We start from the raw sequence: 21,062 nt of genomic DNA, 5'->3' as shown, positions 1-21,062 counted from the left end.
ATGCGCGCCACGCTGAGCCAGCTGTTGCTCTTGGCTGGGCTGGCATGCACTCTGGCCAGTTCACGCCTGACCACCGACAACATTGAGAACTACTTGGCGGCCGATCAGGTACAGCAGCTCAAGGGGCTGTCACGGGCCGCACACAACCAGCTGGCTCGCCAGCTCGAGCGCGTGCACATTGACACGGCAGATGGCTCCAACTTGGAACTGGATGCTTGGGGCATGTTCCGGATTGTCGACACGGTCGATGCTGACGAGATGGCTGCGCAAGCCAAAGCCAGCGAGCATGGCCCACGCCAGCGTCGCTCTCTGCTCGCACAGGCCTCCGCCTACCGCAGCGATGGTACGACATTACAATCGTCCCTCTACCTTGCTTGCATGTCCTGTCGAGTGTCTCTTTGTGTTCAAGGCCAGTGTCAGAATAGTGCTCACGGTGATCCTTGTGGTCCTTGTGGTCGTGGTCAGGTTTGCCCCTCCTGCACAGCAAGCCAGGGGCGCCCAATGTGATCTACCTCGACTTTGATGGCCACCAACAACCCGACTATGGCTATGGCTGGGCTGGAGGTTTTGACGCAAAGCCCTACAATCTCGATGGAGATGCGAAAAGCTTCTCAGCTGTTGAAACGGCCAACATCATTGATGTGTGGGGTCGCGTTGCGGAGGATTTTGCCCCCTTTGATGTCGATGTTACCACCGTCGAACCCAGCTCGTTTGGATCGCGAACCACACGCTGCCTGATTACCTCCCGGCAACAACGGGACGGTAGCTACATGCCCCACGGCAGCAGTGCTGGTGGCGTCGCCTTTGTCGGCGTCTTTGGCACCTCGTACTACCAGCCCTACTACTCGCCTGCTCTTGGTATGTCTTTGGAGTCATGTTGCCATGTTGCCACACATACGTTCCTGCGACGCTCACTCAGTTTGCTTTCCTGCACGTCACATACGACGCAGTCTACTTTGACAACTTGGGTGGTTCCAAGACCATTGCTGAAGCCTCCAGTCATGAGGTGCGCCGCTCCAGCCTTTTGATCTCGTGTTTTTCTCTCTCCTCTCTCGTTTCTTTTTCCTTTTTTTTTTTTTTCCTTTTGGAATGGGTGGGGGGGAGCGGACCAGCCTTGGACTCGCTTTCCATTGTCATTCCATGAATGGCTCATACTAGCTGGTCACGCCGCAGATTGGTCACAACCTCGGACTCCCGCATGACAGGCGCGAAGGAGAGGGTTACTTCACGGGCGTAGGCTCGAGTAGTGACCCCACTTCCTGGGGGCCTATCATGGGCGCCCCGTACAGCAAGTCGGTGACGCAATGGTCCAAGGGCCTCAACGGCGTAACTGGTAGTGCGAATGATGAGGACGACATTTACATTATCGAGGCGCTTCTCAGTTTGCGCCAGGATGAAGCCGGTGAAACGGCTGACTCTGCCGCCGTGATGACAGTCGTGGACGCGTCTACCATTCAGGCATCGGGTATCATCACCGAGGAGGACGACGTCGATGTTTGGCGCTTTACCGTCGTGGACCAGGGTATTGTGACCCTGAGCGTCAACCCCTGGTACAGCGGCGGCAACATCAACGGGAACAACTTGGATGTGGCCGTTCAAGTGCGCAATGCTGCCGGTTCTGTGGTGGCGGCCGACGCTCGAAATGGCCAAACCAATGCAGAAATCTCTTTTTCGGCCCAGGTCGGCACGTACTACCTCTATGTGTGGGGTGATGGTGATGGCACATACTACCCCTCGGCCTATGGCAGCCTGGGCCAGTACACCGTCCAAGGTTCAGGGCACTTTGGCATGTCCCTACCGACAACCACCAAGTCGACCACCACCACCACAACTACTACTACTACCACCACTACTACTACCAAGTCGACCACCGCTCAGTCAACAACAACGACGACGACGACGACGACGACGACGACAAGCAGTGAGGATGGTGTGGCGAGCTGCAGCTGCCCAAGCCGCCGAGTGAAGTCCTTCTTCGATGATGATCGCACCATGGGCTTCCGCTTCAAGCAGGATTGCGCGCAAGGGCACACTTTCCAGTTTTGCGTGCGTCGTTCGGAAGACTCGAGGAAACAGATGACCGTCCAATTGGAGCTGGATTCGGACGTGGTGGCTGGTCCTTTGCAGGTGGAATCTGGCCTGGGTGCCATGGCCTGCCTGCGATATGATGTGCCTCCGGCTCTCGCTGTTGATGGCAACAAATTTACCCTTCACATTATCAACGAGAATGCGCAGGCCTTCCAAGTGATGCATGATCGTCGCAAGATCACTCGCACCAAGCACTGCGAGCCGCAGTTTTGAATGCTGCTTGGGCTGTGTTGATGACTGACTTTGGCCACCTTGGCCCTTGTACCTAGCGCCTGCCGTACAATTTGGGCAAGCCTGGCTCAATGTAAATGTATTTGCCGACGGGGCGTGTGCGGCGTGCTGCTCGCCTGAACCGACCATCTGATGATTGATCTCGAACCATGTCTCCTCTTATATCTATTCTACTGCCAGCGCCCCCCCGCCCCCTGATGTTAAATTGACTCGTGAAGCTGCATTACAACCTCGCCCTTCGCTCCTCTTACGAGCATTGGAACATCCTTGATGAGGCAAAAAGTAAAATACATCCATGCACCAGAGAGGAGAGAGGAGATCTTGCATAAATGTCAGCTTTTTGGGCATGTGGTACGAAGAGAGGAGAGCGAGAGAGATGAAAATTGCATTTGACCCAAGGCATCCTCTGGTGGTCTGTGGCGGCGGGGCGGTCTCATCTCGCCGTTTTTTCCTCTCCCTCTCTCCCTCCCTCTTCCCTCCTCCTCTCTCTCTCTCCCCGTCTTTCTCTCTCTCTCTTTATTGAAGGGGGTGGGAGGCGTGCAGTGGTTGGGATGTGGCGTCCGGGTGTGGCTGCCCGGGTGGCAGCGCGTCGGGCTTGGCTGGCCCGTCATCGGCAGACTGTTGACACACTGGCGCAGCCTCTACGTCAGGCTCGCCCTCGATACCATCGCCATCAGTCCACTGTGGCCGAGGCACTCAGGGACGAGGATTTTGTTTCCGCCATCCGCCAACGCGCCGCTTCGTTGACAGCGGCTCGGCCCGTGCCCGTGGCACGCCTGCAAGAGCTCTATGCACGCCTCTCGGTGATTGATATGAACCTCGCGCTCGATTTGCGCCACGAACTTGAAAGTCTGAAAGTATCCGTACCGGATGAACTGCACCTGCTTGCTGCCGCCAACATCGTGTCCAACCAGCCCGATGCTGACCGCCTGCCGGCCCTGGAACGCTATCTGGAGCACCTCAACGCCGACACTCGCGAGCGCATGGTTCGCCTGGCCGCTGAGCTCCTCCTCTCCAATTCAAACACCACCCCGTCCCACATTTCATCGACCACGGCCGCCCAGTTTGTGTTCTTGCGCCAGAAAGCTCCCGCTCTTACACCAGACGCACTTCACGGCGTTCAGCCCTCACGCCGCAGCCGCCAGCTCTTTGAACTGGCCGGATCCAAGGGCACAGCCATTTCAGACAGCCAGCAACCCTCGATTGTCCTCCAGGCCTCAGCCCTTGTGCACCTGGTACCCGTCTTCTGCCGGCATCTTTTACGTGCAATTAAGGCCCCCGAGGCTGCGACTGACGTGCGCTGGCGGCCCCTTTTTGGTCTCTTGCTTCGGGCACTGCCCTACAGCAGTCCAGAACACGCCTTTCCCCTCATCGCGGAAATGCTGCGCGCTGCCGTGCAGCATGACATCCTACTCATGACCCTGGCGCCCCGCGAGCTCTTTGACATGCCCGGTGTCCGCTCTGACTTTCGCGCTGATGCGCGATGGATGGCCACGGTTGCCCATTCCCTCCATTTGTGCGATGCCAATTTTGCCGCCCCAGACGTTGATGCTGCCATTGCAGCAGCGGCCCATGCGTGCCGTTGCGAAACCGATGCCGCCCTGCTCCGCCCAGCCGTCAACATGCTCTTGCCTGTAGGCCCAGAGATTGTGGAGTACATCGAGCGTCTTCAACTGGCTGCCGTGGCTGCAGGCAGCGATGGTAAGCCCGTCGATTACCTGGTGCAGGTAGCTGCGCTTCTGCTCAATGCCGTGGCACACCGCAACGACTACGGTGGCGTCATGCACCTCCTCCAGCTCTTGCAACGGTATGTCATCGTTCCTATCAACTCTCTGCTGATCCTTTGGCCCGCATGCAAGGCCAACCAAGCAGGCTCTTCCTCACGAGCAACCTCACTCGATCACCTCGTCGGGGTTTTCCTCTGTTGGGCTTTCGTTGCCCGTAGCCAGCCAGCCGATCGTGTGCAGGAGGCGCTCTGGCCCGAAACGCATCAACATGTGCTTCGTTGTGTCGCCGAGCACTCTCCCACGGAAGCCTTCAATTTGGTCAGTCATCACATGCGTTTGACCCTCACCGGATGGGCGCTGGCATTCACCGTTGTCGCCTTGTTCCTTTTAGGCCATTGGAATTCTAGCCACTTCCGATGCCAGCGCATTAGATAGCCTCGTGGCGCGTTTGGTGGATGCACAGCAACCCGGGCTCGTGGGAAGTCTGCTGAAAAGCCTTGAGCAGCGAAAAATCAAGCTCAATGCCCAGCGACGGTCAGTCGCCTTTGCCTTTGTTGGAGCGAGCGCAAGCTGGGTGCCACCTGTCTCACGGTGCTTGTCAATATAGAAATGCCTGGTACTGCGCGGCGCTGGAGCACCTGCCAAGCGCGCAAGCACGCACCCAACTCATGGAAGAGTTTGTCTCCAAGGTCTGTGCACAGGAAATTCACCACCATTGCCTCACCCGTAAGCATTCCATTTGCATCAATTCTACCAGTTGATACCTTCATCTTCTTTCCCTGACAAAACGCGTCCCTGTGGCTATGGTGCTTGGGACAACTATCGCGCCAAACAATTTAGCACGCCTCGGGACAGCTTTCCACAAACGCTTTGGCGTCAGTGGTCCATGCTGTGTTGGAGCAGCTGGAGGCTGGTACCATTGCGCCCGCAACGGTGACCAAGATCGACGCAGCGCTTCAGCGCCACCTCGATCCGGAGAAACAAAACCTGTAAGCCACATCTCATCCCAAGCGGCATTGGAACTAAGTCCGTTGCGGTCATGCGTTCACTCATGTCAGCTTCGAAACTCAGGCGCGGGGTTGGCGCGATACTCGAGCCGCTCAACCAGGTGCTGACGGCCGCCAGTTGCCATGCTGTGGCTGAGACAGCACTGCCTGTGGTCAAGCAAGCGATGACCATTGCGCGCAAGGTACAGGCGTTGACTACCCGGCTTACCTGCTCCGTCTCGCGGCCAAACCATGATCTCTGTGCACAACAGCTCATGTGTCAAACTTGGCCTCTTAGACGCTATCGGATGCCCTCACCTTTGATCGTCAAGATCAGCTGGCTGTTACACGCGCTCTGACCAGCTTGCTCTTGAGCGTGGCGCGTCACGACAACACCTCAGTCAAGACCTCCAGTGCAACTGAGGCCAGCGCTCCCGCTGCTGACCATGGGCGCCTAGCCGCGCCGATGCATGCCTACTTGAATCTCAGCTCGCGTTTCCCGGAGAAGGCTACGGGAACAGATGTGCGCCACCGAGCCATCGCCGGTGTTCTTTTGCAACTCGCCACCGAGGGAGATGACTCTACCGCATTGCTGGACGAGGTGGTGCTCACTTTGCCTCATTTGGACGTGACCTATCGCGCTGTTGCGAATGCGATTGCGGATGAACTGCGCGAGAAGGACGGCGCCACGCGTGGCGTCACGGCCTACCGTTTGCATGACGCTTTCATGCGTCACAAGATCCGCTTCCCGGCGCCTGTGCACATGCGCTTCTTGAGCATGGTGGCGGACAGCCATGACATTGCCATGGTGGTAGATGCCTTTACGCGCATGTCCGAGCAAGGGATCACTCCTCCTCGCGACTCGTACAGCATTCTGACTGAGTCGTTTGCGCAGAGCGGCAACTTCACTGCCGCCCTCAAGGTGCTGGACCAAATGCGCGCTGCCAACAGCAAGCCCAACTTGAAGATCTACCACTGCATCATTCGCGCGGTCAGCAATCGCCGACAGTTGGATAGGGTGCAGCGCGTGTTGCGCGAGATGGAGTCGGATAAGCTCGAGCCCGACCTGGTCACGCACACCCTGCTGGCCCGTAAGCACTTGAAGTTTGGTCAACCAGACAAGGCAGCCAACATCATCCACAATGCGATTCAGCGCGGCCAGACCCTATCCCCTCAGGCAGCCGATGTCTGGATGGCGGCCATTGCTGCCAGCAGCGAAGACATGGAACGTCAGATGCGCGACATCATCGCCTATGTCAAGGAGCATCGAGTGGCCGTCGGCCTCGACTTTTACACGGGTGCTCTGCGTGCCTGCCACAACATGGTGGAGGCCTTATATCGCGAGGCGCGCCAGAACCACTCAGCCCCCGTGTGGGCTGACGTAGAAAAGCAGGCTTCGAGCATTGTACAGCTGGGTCTGGACACGTATCATGACACATTTACAGACAAGCTTATGCAGCCCAATTTGAGAGTGTGCAATCAGGCCTTGGCCTTGTGTGCGGCCAAGGGTGATTTGGACAGTGCACAGAGGGTGCTGCACGAGATTCGAGCACTTCAGCTCAAGCCGGACGAGGACACGTATTTGCACCTCATCGAAGCCTGTGGTCAAGCAGAAAACTTTTCGGCCATGCAGCAAGCTTTTGATGAGTACCTGGAAGCCATTGAGCCGGCAAATCTGAAGGTTTTTACGCGCATGATCTTCCACTATGGCCGCCGCCGTGAGATTGATCGTGCCATGGTGGTGTATGATCGCATGCTGGAGGCAGGCCTCGTACCCGACCCTGAGTTGAATGACATTTTGGTTGAGGTGTGTCGGATCGACAAGACAGAGGTCTTGCTTGCTGCGGCGAGACACCACGAGCAGCAGCAACAACAGCAGCAGCAGCAGCGCAAAGGACGGCCCCGACGCTAACAGCGTGGGGCGGGTGATGGCTGGGCCCGCACGAATCAAAAGACAGATTCTTGGCTTGGCACTACTCTCAATTGACCGCAGCTCGCGTGGCATTGACTGACATTGTGAATTGAGTTGACCAATTTTTTTTTTTTCTCTTGGGGTTTGAAATTTCTTCCGCTATGATTTGAGGCGTGTTGATCCTCCATCCACTACCTTGCCAACTCATGAAAACAACGGTCTGGGACAAATGTATCAGTGGTAGGGAGGGGTGGAACGCGCTGCACTTCACTGATAAACCACATCATCAAACGAAGCAAACAGCCAGCGTAACTACGTATTGGGGCTTGCTCTACCAGACGGGAGTAGAGTTGACCAGGTTCATCTCGAGCACCTGCCATGCCAGCTTCGGGTCGAAGATGGCCGGGTTGCGGCGCATAGCAAACATGTACATTGATTGCTGGATGTTATCCTAAATGGAGAAAAAAAGGACAGAAATGGCCCATGAGTATCCACAACGCGCAAGCACGTTGATCAGGGTCATGCTGAGCGTGAATGCATGGGTGTAGAGTGGAAAGTATACGAGGGATACGGCTTTCGTGTATATTGCATGTGCGCACCTCAGAGCCCTCAACAACAGCACCGGTACGGTCACGGATGCAGTGGGTTTGCTGGGCATTGAAGACAAAGACGAGGACAGGTCCTTCGTCCATGCGTTGCGCCGTGATGTACTGACGATGTTAGATGAAGATGAGCAAGGGTGCGTGAGGGGTCGACGGAGAACGAAGGCGCGGCGGCGCTCAACAAAGATATAGAAAGAAAGAGGCAAAAATATCTCGGCTCACCTCCACGTCAGCAATGTCGAGAATGCGAGCTTCGTAGATGATACCCGACGCCTCGCGTTGCTAACATGCCAGAAAAAAAAAAACGTGAGAGAGGGGAGCGAGAGGGGGGAGGACCGGACATGATTGTGCGCATATGCCATGCTCCGTGGATGGCGAGTATGCAACCGCGTGTAAATGGTAGAGCGGGAAAATGGAGCACTGACGTCGATTTGCGCGGCCATGTTGTTGAAGCAGACCTCGGCGCACCACTCCTTCAGAACCTCCTTGTCACCGGCAATAAATGCCTGTGCCGATGGAGCGCGGGGAGAGGCAGAAGTGGGTGGTAAGACAACGCAGCGATTTTTGAACATGAAGGCGCACATTCGTCAAGGAGCAAGTCAGTCAAGTCGGGACTGAGTCAGGGGTAGAGCTTGGACCGCGTACCTCGAGCACGGCAGGGATGACCTTCTTCTCACAGTGGAGCGTGAAAGCAAGACGGTCGAAGGTTGGGTCCAAACGTTGCACTTCAGCGAGAACGGCGCCACTCTCGTCATTCTCAAAGACTTGGCCTATGCGAGTCGGTTGAGGGATAGACTGGATGAAAAAAGAGTGGCGAGCGATTCACGCGCCCGGCGGCTTGGGAGGGGGTGGGGCTGACAAACGTACCGAGACGGTCAGTCAGAGTGTCCGTCACGCTGCGTGCACCGCGCACAAGGACGTTATCACTCTCATCATACTTCATTTGCAGATCAAAAATACCTGACAGGCAGAAAGCGCGTGAGTAGGGTGAGTCAGGCTGGCAGGCTGGGTCGGGCTGGCGGGCTGAGATGATCTAGGTCAACGCACGGTTAAGGACGGGGTTGTTCTCCTTGAAGCTGTTCCACTGAGACTCCCAACGAGATTCCTTGTGCATAACGATGCCAGTCTCATCCCTATGAAGGAATAGGGAAGAGGTCGGGATAGGATATATCAAAATCAGGCTGCATCAGTTGACTCTGTCACAAAGTGCCAAGTTGGGAACAAAAAAAAAAAAAAAAGGAAAAAAAGCGGCGTACTCGTTGGCCTGGAAAGCTTCGCTAGGCTTTTCGATGCTAGAACGGCGACGGTCCACTGGTGCTTGATAAGCCTTGGACTTTTCGTAGTGAACAGAATCCTCAGTGACCTGGTCTTTGACCCAGTTGAAGGCCTGTGCCGAGCAAAATGTGCCGAGCACAATAAATGATCCATAAAGCCGGGCAGAGGTCGTTCACCTGAGCCTCAAATCAGGACACATCAGAGCGTAAAAAGCAAACAAACCTTGATGAGCTGCCCGATAGGGCCGCCAACTTGGCTGCGGGTGGCCTTCTCGGCGCTTTTAGCCTTCTTTTCTGCGGTAGGCTCCTCCTCGGCATGTGCGGGACGAGCATGCGCGAGAGCACGCTGCATGTGTAGCGGAAGCAGGGAAAGGGAAGGGTGAGCGGAATGAATGGAGATGAAGGGCTTGAACTAATAGCACTGGGAACAGGCAACCGTCACCACAGGCCCCGCCGCAGCTCGGGGTGGTGTTGGCCGAGCCAGCGGGTGAACGAGGGACCTACGCGCTCGGCGGCCACAACAAAAGCTGGCGCGCGGCGCGCGGCAGGCTGAGCAAGCCAGCATGCCAGCGTGGACGGCGTGGTGGCGGCGGCAACTTGACGCATGGCCATCCTGCTGGGTTTCCAAACTGTTGAGCGTCGGGCAAATCAGCTAACACAGCGCACAGACGACTGCGCAAACGCAAAAAGAAGAAAAAAGAAGAAGAAGCGGCAAAGTGGCACGCGGGTGTGGAGAGAGGTAGAGAGACGCACAGAAAGACGAAGACAGATAGAGGGAGAGGTGGGGGGCATGAGTGATCGGAACCGTTTTGGCAGCGTTTTTACCATACGGCCAGAGATAAAGGTGAGAAGCGGTAGAAAACCAGAGATAGAGACGGAGACAGAGCGGGAACAAAGGTGATTGCATTTGAATTGAATTGTCTGACAGTCTTGTAACAGCAGTTGTCAACAGGTGTTGTATTTGGGGAAGACTTTGGTGCGAATCGCGCACAGCGCGAACGGGCCAGGGTGCTTTTGGCCACTAAACGAGGGCAGCAACGGCAATATGGGAACGAGGAGACAGGAAAGAACAAGGAGGTTGAAGACAAGATTGATGGGAAACAAACAAAAAGCAAACAGTAAGACGCGAGCAGAAATGGCGGTAAAATCGACAGCGACCACGGAAGCGAGCTTAAAAGGGGGGTTCGGGGCCATCCTCCATGGCCATTTGGCGGTGAAACTAGGGCGAGATCAAGAAAGAATGAGTCGTGAGGTGACTACGAACTTGGCCACCACCAAAGGTGTGCAGGCACTGTTCCTCAACCTCGCCCATCTCTATGCATGCTTTGCTTCACACGCTCATTCAGCCAAGTTAACTCGAAAGGAGTAGGGCTGGGGCAACGCACCTCCTCCTCTTCGGCCAAGAGCCGGTCCAGCTCGTCGTCGGGATCAGCACTGCGCTCCCGGTTGGGACGAGCATCTGCTGCGCCGGTGCCCGTCGCTGGTGTGGCCGGTGCCGTCTGTGTCGTCTGTGTCGTCGGCATCGCTTGTGTCGCTTGCGTCGCGGGCGTGGCAGTATTGGTGGACAGCATGGGAGCTTCAAAGTCGTCGTTGTCGACCTCGTCTGCAGGCTGTGAGGGTGCTGGAGCCGATCGCGGCGCATCCACGGGGAGAGGCGCGTCCCCATCACTGTCATCGTCCATGTCAGGCTGCTCTGCAAAGTACTCCTCGGCGGCCTCTGCCTCTTCTTGGGCTAAGCAGGAGCCAGAGTGGCGTGAGAGGCAACACACACACACACACACACACACACACACACACACACACACACACACACACACACATACACGGGCAGTCACAAGTGACTGTGTTCACGACCTTGTTCCGACCCATACCTTGGCGCGCAGCGATCTGTCGCTCCTCCTCAGTCATGCTGGCGTCCATGCGCAAGTGTTGCACATAGTCCTATCAATCCCCACCCATATAAAGCATACAAAGGTCAAAGTGAGAGGAGGATGGCACCAGATGCAGGCTTGGCGTCGGGGTCGCTAACCTTGACGCGCATTTTGTGCCCGAGCTTTTCAATTGTCTCGACGGCATCGTCAATGGCCATGGAGGGCATCAAGTGATCAATCCATTGTTCATAGTGGTTCATCAAGATGCGTAGATTGTGTGTCTGTCATCACCGTGAGCATGATCAAGCACATGAGCACATCCATCCAGACCGCACAGTACTCAGGATGAGAACAGTTTCAGCTGGCAAAGGAGCTGGCAATCGAGATTGTCAGACCTCGTGGCCGCGCTTGTGTACAAATTTAACGTGTTTCGGAAAGGTTTGGGCGAGAACTGGCAGGCCCGTCTCCTCGTTGAGCAGGCTGACGTGCGTGAAGGCAGCACAACACACTCTGTAAGAGGATTCAACCGACGGAACACAAACGGCACGAGTACTAGGAGGCTTTGCCAGAGCAAAAAAGGGCACACCGATCTACGTTGAGCGTCGGACGTTTGCTGACGTGACGCTTGGGCGGGGCAGCGGCGGTAGTGGCGGCTTCACTCGTGGGAGCTGCTCCAGTTGTGGCACCGGGGTCGGCGCTCTCATCAGCCAGGGATGGATCTCTTTGAGCGGCAGCAATGGCGTCTCTATGAATTCAATCACCAAGATGTTTGAATCAGTTGTCTGGCGTGCACAGAGCCCCATCTGCACCGCAGCAGGCGCGGGCTAGGCGTCGGGTGGGGTCGGGCAGCGTGGCTAGCCAACGGACCTTTCATCCTCAGACATGGCATCATCATGATAGTCACCCGTGCCCACGAGCGGGCGCTGCGATGTCGCTTCCACCATGGCTCTTGAGTCGAGCAAACCGACAAAAATTAAAACCGATAAACTGCAACGGTCAAATTTGCTGACAATGCCTTGACACATTATGTATCATTTTACCCCCAAAAGCCTGCTCTAACCGATAGCTATTTTACAACAAGCTGAGCAGGTCCAGCAGCACGCGTTTTGCACCTGCGATCGTTCTTGCCCTTGTCAGCATGGCGCATCCCAAGTCTTACCGATGTTACACATTACACCTCCACCTCTCTCTCTTGCTCTCTCTCTCCCTCTCTTGCTCTTGCTCTCTCTCTCATCACACGCAAAGTTCATCACTCATCTACACAAACCCGATAATTTTCTTCTCAAACTATCACTTATATGCATAATATTATGGTTTGAATTACTTCGATTTCTGTGCAAACCCGTGCACCAAGTCTGCCAACGTGAACGTGTTGTGAATCTCTCGTGGTTTCGACTCTTTCTCATTTTTCTATCTGCTTGCAAATCAGTTTTTGGAGGTAAAACGGCAGCGCCAGCCCTCATCGCCAGTGGCCATATTCAACTGGATTGCATTTGAAAGGCATCGCCTCTTGGCACAAAGGGTACTCCTCTGCTGCTGCTGTGCGCTGAAAGGATCGGGGATGATCCCAAAGAGACAAGGGGAGGCAGGCAGGCTGCTCAACGGCTCCAACTGCACTGTGTTGCGTTGTGTGTTGTTATTGGATGGATCGGTGCGTCAGTGCCGTTGGTGTGCGTCGCCCCTGATTTCAAGGCCCAACGTCGGTCGGGAAGGGCTTCTGGCTCCGGGCCCATGGTAGTTCCGCACCCAGACAGGGCATGCCGAGTGCCTGCTTGTGTTTTCTTGTGCACTCCCGATTCCTCCCTCGTTGGCCGCTTGCGCGGTCGCAGCCAAGTGTTGGGGCTTCGTGAGAGAGGGCGAGTGGCGCGGTCATACACCTATGTTGCGAGCACGCGAGCTGCTTGCTCGTGTTCTTCTGTGTCTGTGACTGCGCGTTTGTGGGCGGGTTGCGTTTGGCCTTGGCTGTGCTTAATGTTGTTGTTTGTGCGGGTGGGGTTTCAATGGCTCCATGAATCCCTTTTTGCGGCTGTAACACCCCCCGCCTCTCTCTTCCCTGCCTCAAACACTGGCCGCGACCGATTGCCAAAGCACCATACTCTCACTAGGCTCCTATTTTTCCCGCAGAACCATAAATACAGTCACCATGGGTAACACACCCTCATTTGATCCCGTCAGGGAAATGTGCGTCCAAGTGGCGCCCGCCACTGAGGTACGTGCGCAGCCATCAAGCCCGGCGCAAGAGGAAGAAGAAGATTTAAGCGCCAGGCGCTGCTGATCACTCACTTTTGCTCTGACATTGCGACTCCCAACGATCGCTTCTTTCGCTACCCTGCTAGAACTCAAGCTACACAGTGCGCCATCGCAACTTCAAGGATCGCCTCATTGAGCTTCCTTTTGAGGATGAACCCGACATCAACACGGTCTGGAAGCTCTGGAAGCGGTGGGTGCATCGTTGTTTTGCTCCGCAGATGGATATTTTTTTTTTTTTATCCTCTGCCACCTCGTCCTGGCTGGTTTTTCCCTCCCCTCGTCGCATTCTCCTATTTCTCCCTTTCTCGCTCTCTCCCTTTCCGACCGAGTTCAGGTGAAGAGGAACGCCTCACCATAATATTTTCGCGCGTCACCTCGTAGTGGCTCGGTCAAGTTTGCCAAGAACGACTGCATGGGTATCCGCAGCTACCTGCCCAATGGCAAGCGCGGCGAGTTTGAGTTTGAGACCTACGAGGAGATTCATGCCCAGGTTGAGCAGCTCGGCGGTGCCCTCGACAAGCTCGGTGTCAAGGCTGAGGATGCCATCGGTATCTTCAGCATTAACCGCCCCGAGTGGATGAAGAGCTTCATGGCCACCATGCGCCAAGGCGCCATCTGCGTGCCCCTCTACGATACTCTTGGCCCTTCGGCCGTCACCTTTATCCTCGGTGATGCCGGTGTCGAAACCGTGTTCGTTTCCAAGGAAAACTTTGACACGGTCCGTCCTATTTTTTTGCTGGTGCACCATGTCTCTGTGCGCGAATGTGCTCTGCCCACCTGCCCTTCTGCCAATACTCACCTTAAACGCATCCACAGCTAATTGAGAATGCCACTGAAGCCAAGTGCGTCAAGACGATCATCGTCTTTGACCCTGTTACAGACGAGATGCGCAAGAAGGTACCTTTTGCTGGCAACATGCACGACTATGTTGCGTTCATTTGCTTGAAGTCGTCACTTTAGTTCCGCATATCCGGGTTATCAAGCACCTACGGTTGCCTCGTAACTCAGATGGTCTTGTGGTTTTAGGGCGAGGACGCTGGCTTCACAATCTTTAGCATGGATGAGTTTGCCAAGACCTGCGACAAGCCCGGAGAGCCCGCGGAGCGAACCACCGAGGACTTGGTTTACTACATGTACACGTCGGGAACCACTGGCAACCCCAAGGGTGTTCGCCTCTCCAACAAGAGCGTCCTCTCCAACGTCGGTGCCATCATCGGTATCGGTATCCGCCTCAATGAGGATGATGTCTATCTCAGGTACGCCTCCTTGCTAAATGCCGTCGGCTCAAGAGTGACTGAGTGCAAGTGGACACAGCTTCCTTGGCCCTCCCAGCCCCAATCCCAAGGCTCACAGCCTGCTTTGCTTGGTCCAACCTGCTGGCCTCACTGCTGCGTTGCTTATCAATGTAGTTACCTGCCCCTGGCCCATTGCCTGGAAGCTCTGCTGCAGCTCACTGGTCTGGGCTTTGGTGCCTCCGTCGGCTTTTACCAAGGCAACATTCGTCTTTTGACCGACGACATCATGACGCTGCGTCCCACCATCTTTGCCGGTGTGCCCCGCGTGTACAGCCGCATCTACGACAAGGTCCAGCAGACCGTCGAGGAATCCGGCTGGGTCAAGAAGAGCATTTTCGACACTGCCTACAAGAACCAGCTCGAGAATGTCCGCAACGGCACCCGCAACCCAGTCTGGGACAGCTTGGTCTTCAACAAGACCAAGATGCGCCTGGGCGGCCGCGTCCGCATGATGGCCACAGGCGCTGCCCCTATGCCAGGCCATCTTATGGACTTTTTGAAGGTCGTCTTCTGCTGCGACGTGTTCCAAGGCTATGGCATGACTGAGAACGCCGCTGCCGCTTGCGTGACTCCCCTCGGCTATCTCGACGCCGCTGGCAAGGTTGGCGAGCCCATTCCCTCGTGCGAGATCAAGCTGGCCGATGTTCCTGACATGAACTATCTGCACACCGGTGCGTTCCGGTCCTCCTCTTGCTTAAACACGCCTTCATTTGTGTGCCGCCCCAATCCACCCCCTTGTGACACGCACACTTCTTCCTCTGGAGGAGCTAACGTCGAGGATGCTGTTTTTTGTCGTCCAATAGACAAGCCTTACCCGCGCGGCGAGGTCTGCATCCGTGGCTCCAACCTTTTCTCGGGTAAGACCAAGCATGCTTTTGCGTTTTTCCATGCGCCCACTCTGTGGTTTTGACAGTTTGACCGCTGTCTCACGCCTCTTGATTGCCCATGTCCGTTCCTGAAGGTTACCATAACCTGCCCGACAAGACCAAGGAGGCTCTGGATGAGGATGGCTGGCTGCACACGGGTGACATTGGCCAATTTTTGGAGGATGGCGCCATCCAGATCATCGACCGCAAGAAAAACATTTTCAAGTCAGTGTTCGCCACAGCAAAAGATGGTGTCCCGCCCCCTTTTCGTTTTTTGGTCTTTTTTCCGTTCCATGGTGGTCTTTTTTCCGTTCCATGGTGGTCTTATTCATCAGAGCTTGCTTTTGAACCTCTTTCCTTTTTTTCTTCCGCCTGACTCTGCTCTTTTTTTCCTAGGCTGGCACAAGGCGAGTATGTGGCTGCCGAAGAGCTCGAGGGCATCTTCAAAAAGTCCAAATATGTGGGTCAGATCTGGATCTACGGCAACAGCTTCCACACTACGCTGGTTGCCGTCATTGTGCCCGACGCGGACACGATCATGCCGTGGTGCAAGGAGCAGGGCATCGAGGGCGACTTTGCCACCGCCACCAAGGATGAGCGCGTTGAAAAGCTCATCTCAGATGACATTCGTCGCATTGCCAAGGCGGACAAGGTGGCCAGTTTCAAGGTGCCCCAGGATGTGATCATTGAGGTACGCGTCGCGCTTGGCCCCAAGCCTCGACTCCGAGGCACACAAGCGAAAACGATGCTACCAGGTGCTTGAATCCACTCACGCCTTGTTTAAATTGCATTGCAATAGAATGAGATCAACGACATGCAACAGGGCTTCTCACCCGAGAACGACTGCCTCACGCCCACCTTCAAGCTGCGAAGGCCTCAGCTGCTCAAGCGCTACAAGGAGCAGATTGATGCCATCTATGAGAAGCGCGATGGCAAGCCCGCCAAGCCGTAAACCCAAGAACAAACTAGTTTTTCGAAATGCGCCATGCGCTTATAAAAAAAAGGTACCTCCTGTTCCCATTGGGTGCAAGGAAGAGCGGTTCTGCTCTCGAGCAGCCCGTCACACGCTCTTCCCCCTTTTCGGGTGACAGGTCTGCTCTAGTCGTTTACTTTTTTTCTCCCTCTGTAACCGGTGGTCATCATTGATGACGTGCCCACTTGCTACCGAATGATAACACCAACCAATTGTACTTGTTTTTGAGGTATCTACTCATTAAAAAATAGCGCACAGGAAAGACTAGAAAATTCGAAAATTCGACCAAAGACAAAACTGAATTTGTCATTCAGACATCAAAGCGAAGAACGAAAACGCAAGTCACGAGAAACCAACTATGAAGAGAAAGAAAAGAAAAAAAAACCTTGGCAAATTGGAACGGAACCAGGGGTAGCACCGTAAAAAAAAACCGGCCAAGCTGGCGAAAGCAATATCAGCCTTCCACCCAAATCGTTTGTTGTGCTGTGTCCAAAAAATCGACCTTTTGGCTGATGGGAGGTATGTGGTGGCCTGATAGGCGTGAAAACGGGCTCACTTGCACCCATCACGCTTGATATAAATGGCGTCGATTTGCTTCTCATAGCGCTTCTTGAGCTGAGGGCGACGCAGCTTGAAGGTGGGCGTCAAGCAGTCGTTCTCGGTGGAGAAGCCCTGGTTCAGCTCGTTAATCTCACTCTGGATATTTGCAGAGCCCAAGAACGTTCTTGGTGAGACAAACAGCTTCCAAAGGCGAAACTGGCGCGGAACAGTGGACCGTGTTCCTACCTCGACGATAATGTCCTGTGGGACTTTAAAGCTGGCCACCTTGTCTGCCTTTGCGATGCGGCGAATGTCTTCGAGGAAAAGCTTGTTGACCTGCGAGCACAACATGCGGCGTGAGGGCTGCTTGACAACCACACGCCAGACAAGGAATTGATGGGCGGGCCAACTGACGCGCTCATCCTTGGTGGCAGTGGCAAAGTCACCCTGAATGCCCTGTTCCTTGCACCACGGCATGATCGTATCGGGGTCGGGCACGATGACAGCAATCAAAGTCGTATGGAAGCTGTTGCCGTAAATCCAGATCTGGCCTACGTATTTGCACTTCTTGAAGATGCCTTCGAGCTCTTCAGCAGCCACGTACTCACCCTGGGCCAGCCTGTCAAGGAGATGCATTGCAAAGTGAGACCTGCGTTTTGCTCATATGCTTGTTGCAAGGCTAATTGAAGATCATCTCGTGAGGGAGCAAGCAGATTGACAACTGACTTGAAAATATTCTTCTTGCGATCAATGATCTGGAGAGCACCGTCCTCAAGGAACTGGCCGATATCACCCGTGTGCAGCCAGCCATCCTCATCAAGGGCCTCCTTGGTCTTATCGGGCAGATTGTGATAGCCTGTGCCATGGAGTGGATCATGAGGGCTAGGCTCAAAGCTGGGAGCCAGTCGCGTGATACTGAGCACGACACTCAATACGTACCACGGAACACGTTGTGGCCACGGATGCAAACCTCACCACGTGGGTAGGGTGTGTCTATTTTCATCACGAGGTGAGTGTATATGAGCCAAGTAATATGGAAGTCGAATGCGTGGCATGCTACCCTTGGTAAGCGTAGGTACGATGACCAACGATCACGTACCCGAATGGAGGTAGTTCATCTCTGGCACATCAGCCAGCTTGACTTCGCAGGCCGGCAGAGGCTCGCCGACCTTGCCGGCGTTGTTGATGTAATCCACGGGAGTGACCACGGCTACGAGCGCGTGACAGTAAGAGTGAGAGGTTTGAAGAAGAGCACGAGGGAAGACCGTGAGTATCCCCTCTTTGGAAGGCCGATCGGAAACATACCACCAGCCGCGTTTTCAGTCATGCCGTAGCCCTGGAACACGGCACAGCCAAAGGCAACCTGAAGGCGCCGCAACCCACCCCATAGCCATTGCGTGCGTTGTGAGTGTGATGAATCGTCATTGAGACGCCCTGGCAAGTTTTGAGGATTTCGGGGATTTCCGGAAAATTGTGACAAAGACAAACCTTCAAAAAGTCCATGATGTGCGCAGGCATGGGCGCAGCGCCAGTAGCCATGATGCGAATACGGCCGCCAAGGCGTTCCTTGATCTTGTTGAAAACGAGCGCGTCCCAAAAGCCGCTGCGGGTGCCCGCGTTGACATGGGCCAACTGCGGGGGGCGCGACAGGGGGACAGACCAGGGCCCAGGCTCGTGAGCGGATTGAACGGGGTTTGGCTATTCTTGTTGCAAGTGCTCGTTGTGCACATACTTGATAATCGTAGGCTGTTTTGAAAATAAGCTGCTTGAGGGTGCTCGAGCCCTCGATAGTTTGCTGGATCTATAGATTTCAGACATGGCATCGCGTTGATGGCGTGAGTGCGCCTCGAGCAGATTGATACTTGGGCAGGGGAACAAGTCTGTCCGAAAGCGAGTCGAGCACCTTGTCATAGATGCGGCTGTACACGCGAGGCACGCCAACAAAGATGGTTGGGCGCAGGGCCGCGATGTCGTCGGTGAGGAGGCGCACGTTGCCCTGGTAAAAACCAAGCGAGGCACCAGCACAGATGCAGCCCATAACCACAAGGGCCTCAAAGCAATGTGCCAGGGGCAGATAGCTATTGCGCAAGGAACGAGATCAAGTGGGTTAGCACAGCATCTTGCCGGATATCGCAGCCGGGAGGGGTGTGGGAGGCGGCTGCGGGGCGGGAAAGAGGCTGCTTGGCGACCTGAGGTAGACGTCGTTCTCGTTGATGTCAACACCAATGGCAAAGAGCGAGCCGACAGTACTGAGAAAGTTGCGCTGGCTGAGCAGGACACCCTTGGGGTTGCCTGAGAAAGCAAGCGTGAACAATCATGATTGTGATCATGATGACCGACCGGAAAAGGAGAAAGACTGGTTGGTAGCAAGGTTTGGGGCATGTGGGCGGAGCACCGACCAGTCGTGCCCGACGTGTACATGTTGTACATGAGGTCTTCCGGTTTGCGCTCGGTGGGGGCCACCTTGTTTTGGCGACCAAGGGTGCAGAATTCTTCAAAGGTATAAAGCTTCAGATCGTGTCCCTCGGCCTACCAGGCATGCTTTGAGATGAGACCACCCCTTGCACTCTATCGCCAGCTCGCTATTAGCAAGCAACGGGGTATGGGACATACATCCTTGCGCTGCTGATCGGAAATGGTATCAAAACAGACGACAGTGTGGACAGCATCGCAATCCTTGATGTTCTCCATCAGCTAGTCAATGGTGGCGGGGCGGGGTGAGAAGGACGACAGTGGTATCAAGAGATGGGGGGGTTCTTAGTGGCTGCACCAAGCGAGAAAAAGAAGGAGAGGGGCCCGGCGTGTGTACCTTGTCAAAGTTGTCACCCGAGACAAGAACAGTCTCGATCTTGGCATCCTTGACAATGTAGTTGACGGCCTCGGCACCAAGGGTGTCATAGAGGGGAACGCAGACGCTGCCGGCGCGCTGAATGGCGAGGAGGGTGGTCACCCATTCCTCGCGGTTGATGGAGAAGACGCCAACGGCGTCGTTTGCCTTGACACCTGCGGCTACAAGAGCGTTGCCCACGGTATCCACACGATCAATGGCCTGGGCATAGGTGATCCATTCGTAGTCACCACGCGAACCATCGCTCAGCTTGGCGCGGGTGCCCATGAAAGGACGCTCGCTGCGCTCCTCGGCAGACCTGGGAGGGAGATGGGTTGGATGCGGGCAGGTTCGGCAAGGGTGAGGGCATACTTGAGTGGAAAGGAAGGAGAGCTCTGGGCTGGGGTGGTCAAACAGTGACGTGGCACAAACCAAGCAAAGATCTTGTAGACTGTGTCGAGATCGGGGCGATCCTGGATGGCGTGGTCCAGGAGCTTCTCGCCAAAATCGCGATGGCGCACGACATAGCTGGAATCCTGTGCGCACGTTTGAGGCGGGCGCCGGCGCGCGTTGCATAGATCGTGATGAGGTTTCAAGCGTTGGCGGTGGTCAAATCAGTGAGGCCCGCACGTACTGCGGTTGGCTGTTGAACGATGGTGCTCATGAGACGGCCTGTGGCCTGGGTTGAGGCAGTGGCACCCATGATGACGGCGCTTGGGGTCGGCGTCAGAAGGATTGCAAGCTCTTCAAAGGCACAGAAATTTCAACTAGCGGGATCATCCACCCAAGCCAGGTGCCAGGTGAGAACTTTGGCGAGAGGCGTGCGCAGATCGGATGTGTGTGGTGGGCGTGAGCAGCAAATGAGATCGGATCACAAGAGAGAGCGTCCCATGTAAATGTGCTTGTGAATGATCTGTGCTTGTGTGGACCGAGTGGGGAGGGGTCAGGATCTGACCCATCAAACACGCGAACAAGAAAGGCAAGGAGCATGCGCAGAGAAGCAGATGACCGAGCAACCCAAGAAAGGGGGGAAGAGAGAGGGGAAGAGAGAGGGGGGCGATCGCGGTCGTCGCGGTCGTCGCGGTCGCACGCACCTCAATGACAGCAGAGAGAAGAAGAAGAAGAAGAAAAAGAAACCTCAAGAAGAAAATCAGAGACATCACTAGCTAGAGGTAAAATCACAGAGACACGGTATGCTGACGATGTCACCGCAACGCGTGGATAAAGCCAAATCAGAGATATCATCAAAGATGAAGAAAACACCAGAGCCAAACGTAGATCGAAAGCGTCAGCACACGTTTGTCCACTGATCCAACTAAAGGGAATGTGTGTGTGTGTGTGGACTTGCGCTCCTCCTGGCTGGTGATGTGGCGCTTCATCATGAATGATGGGGCCGTCGCTTTCACCCCGTGCACGCTACCTCGCTCTCCCCCTTCTCCCCTCCCTCTTCTTTCCACTGTTCTTACGTCGTAGCTAAGGCTGCACCTTGTTCGCCCCCCTCACCCGCTGCCCTTTTACTCCATGTTATTACATCAACAAGACTTTTTTTTTTTCCCATGTTGAGATGGGTGAGCTTTTGGAGAGAGAGAGAGAGGGTGAGATCGCATCTTTCTCGCTTCC

The 21,062-nt window shown here is 55.3% G+C and overlaps 5 protein-coding genes across 5 annotated transcripts; 3 read left to right on the top strand and 2 right to left on the bottom strand.

The window, feature by feature from the left end:
* On the top strand, positions 1 to 2,301 carry MONBRDRAFT_26939 (uncharacterized protein; the record flags this gene model as incomplete). Its single annotated transcript, XM_001747373.1, has 4 exons — positions 1 to 343; positions 466 to 858; positions 951 to 1,006; positions 1,159 to 2,301. The coding sequence occupies 4 exons, from the start codon at positions 1 to 3 to the stop codon at positions 2,299 to 2,301; spliced, it is 1,935 nt and encodes a 644-aa protein (XP_001747425.1).
* Positions 2,302 to 2,870: 569 nt separating this feature from the next.
* Positions 2,871 to 6,944, top strand: MONBRDRAFT_33149 (uncharacterized protein; the record flags this gene model as incomplete). The annotated part of the gene is made up of 7 exons (XM_001747372.1): positions 2,871 to 4,126; positions 4,265 to 4,364; positions 4,438 to 4,580; positions 4,654 to 4,735; positions 4,950 to 5,035; positions 5,118 to 5,235; positions 5,331 to 6,944. The coding sequence occupies 7 exons, from the start codon at positions 2,871 to 2,873 to the stop codon at positions 6,942 to 6,944; spliced, it is 3,399 nt and encodes a 1,132-aa protein (XP_001747424.1).
* Positions 6,945 to 6,996: 52 nt separating this feature from the next.
* Positions 6,997 to 10,728, bottom strand: MONBRDRAFT_37779 (uncharacterized protein; the record flags this gene model as incomplete). The annotated part of the gene is made up of 11 exons (XM_001747276.1): positions 6,997 to 7,395; positions 7,544 to 7,654; positions 7,769 to 7,828; positions 7,972 to 8,052; positions 8,192 to 8,316; positions 8,414 to 8,506; positions 8,594 to 8,679; positions 8,803 to 8,933; positions 9,044 to 9,166; positions 10,206 to 10,552; positions 10,692 to 10,728. 11 exons carry the CDS (start codon positions 10,726 to 10,728, stop codon positions 7,276 to 7,278), a joined length of 1,314 nt encoding a protein of 437 aa, XP_001747328.1. The 3' UTR covers positions 6,997 to 7,275.
* A 2,106-nt stretch (positions 10,729 to 12,834) lies between these two features.
* On the top strand, positions 12,835 to 16,054 carry MONBRDRAFT_26936 (uncharacterized protein; the record flags this gene model as incomplete). The annotated part of the gene is made up of 10 exons (XM_001747371.1): positions 12,835 to 12,900; positions 13,028 to 13,131; positions 13,323 to 13,659; positions 13,758 to 13,838; positions 13,968 to 14,197; positions 14,351 to 14,907; positions 15,040 to 15,093; positions 15,198 to 15,327; positions 15,499 to 15,793; positions 15,902 to 16,054. The coding sequence occupies 10 exons, from the start codon at positions 12,835 to 12,837 to the stop codon at positions 16,052 to 16,054; spliced, it is 2,007 nt and encodes a 668-aa protein (XP_001747423.1).
* A 307-nt stretch (positions 16,055 to 16,361) lies between these two features.
* MONBRDRAFT_33146 (uncharacterized protein) lies at positions 16,362 to 20,210 on the bottom strand. Its single transcript, XM_001747275.1, has 16 exons — positions 20,077 to 20,210; positions 19,875 to 19,978; positions 19,425 to 19,761; positions 19,229 to 19,309; positions 19,015 to 19,144; positions 18,805 to 18,907; positions 18,519 to 18,693; positions 18,348 to 18,416; positions 18,104 to 18,247; positions 17,921 to 17,978; positions 17,715 to 17,825; positions 17,555 to 17,608; positions 17,342 to 17,471; positions 17,030 to 17,234; positions 16,862 to 16,951; positions 16,362 to 16,771 (listed from the first exon to the last, which is right to left on the bottom strand). Exons 1-16 carry the CDS (start codon positions 20,143 to 20,145, stop codon positions 16,628 to 16,630), a joined length of 2,004 nt encoding a protein of 667 aa, XP_001747327.1. The 5' UTR covers positions 20,146 to 20,210; the 3' UTR covers positions 16,362 to 16,627.
* Between the last annotated feature and the right edge of the window lie 852 nt (positions 20,211 to 21,062).

The sequence above is a fragment of the Monosiga brevicollis genome, genomic scaffold (genome assembly GCF_000002865.3).
Source record: "Monosiga brevicollis MX1 MONBRscaffold_16 genomic scaffold, whole genome shotgun sequence".
NCBI classification, from domain to species: domain Eukaryota; class Choanoflagellata; order Craspedida; family Salpingoecidae; genus Monosiga; species Monosiga brevicollis.
The sequence above is the reverse complement of the archived record's forward strand: the minus strand, read 5'-3'. Positions and strand labels throughout refer to the sequence as shown.